Consider the following 779-nt stretch of genomic DNA (forward strand, 5'->3'; position numbering starts at 1 on the left):
ACGGCTCCTCATTGGGTATTACACCAATGGCACTATCCTTTTTCCACTCTCAGAGAGGCGTGTGAAGCTGTTTTCTGAAGCCAGGTATACAAACTGAGTTCTTGACTTTGTGGCCCAGGCTCTGGTTGCAAACGTCTGAGAGCTGTTTTAGGGGTCTGCAGACCTCACAGCAGCACCCCCCACCCAGGCCGCTGGTCACTGCACAGATTTCTGTGCTGAAGGGGTTAATGGAAGCTCAGTGCCCACTGGCTGACTGTGAAGCTCACCACCCAGATGAGCTCTCCATGAGCCAGGGCCTGGGGCACATCTGGCCCAGTAGCTGCTGGCTGAGATTGTATTCCCACAAACACGAACACGCTGCCTGATGCTCCAGGGTGGTGCCTGCACTACAGGCATCGCAAGGTGCGCAGTCCTCAGAGACCTGTGGGGCTCGTGCTTGCCATCAGACCTCCCTTTTCGCTCCAGATGGGTGGGGGGGCGGGGAAGAGGAGGCAGGAAGTGGTGAGCTGCCACAGCTGGAGCTTCACACCCCTTTCTGAGGCTGGGCAGGAGGGACGGTGGTGAGGCTGGCTCCTGGGTCCCTGTGGGAGCACCAGAAAGGCCCCAGCTTCCACTGGAGGGCACCCCTGCATTCCAGAAGCCCAGGCGTGGGTGACTCACCCGGTGATGGATGTGTCCACTTCGTGCACCAGTGGCACCGTCAGCACCAGGCTGTTGTCCTGCAGGGAGTCGATGCGCTCCACGTTGCCGCTGCGAGGGGAGAGAGCAGTGAGTGCTGG

General features: G+C 59.8%; 1 protein-coding gene across 1 annotated transcript in view; it reads right to left on the reverse strand.

Moving 5' to 3' along the window:
• The window catches only part of ITGA9 (integrin subunit alpha 9), a 313,829-nt gene that overhangs the window by 80,107 nt on the left and 232,943 nt on the right, over positions 1-779 (reverse strand). The window contains exon 14 of the mRNA XM_030887657.2: positions 661-750. Coding sequence (XP_030743517.2) covers positions 661-750 — 90 coding nt within the window. The remainder of the gene's footprint in view (positions 1-660; positions 751-779) is intronic.

The sequence above is a fragment of the Echinops telfairi genome, unplaced genomic scaffold (assembly GCF_000313985.2).
Source record: "Echinops telfairi isolate 266 unplaced genomic scaffold, ASM31398v2 ScPeMD7_7420;HRSCAF=8458, whole genome shotgun sequence".
Taxonomy (NCBI): domain Eukaryota; kingdom Metazoa; phylum Chordata; class Mammalia; order Afrosoricida; family Tenrecidae; genus Echinops; species Echinops telfairi.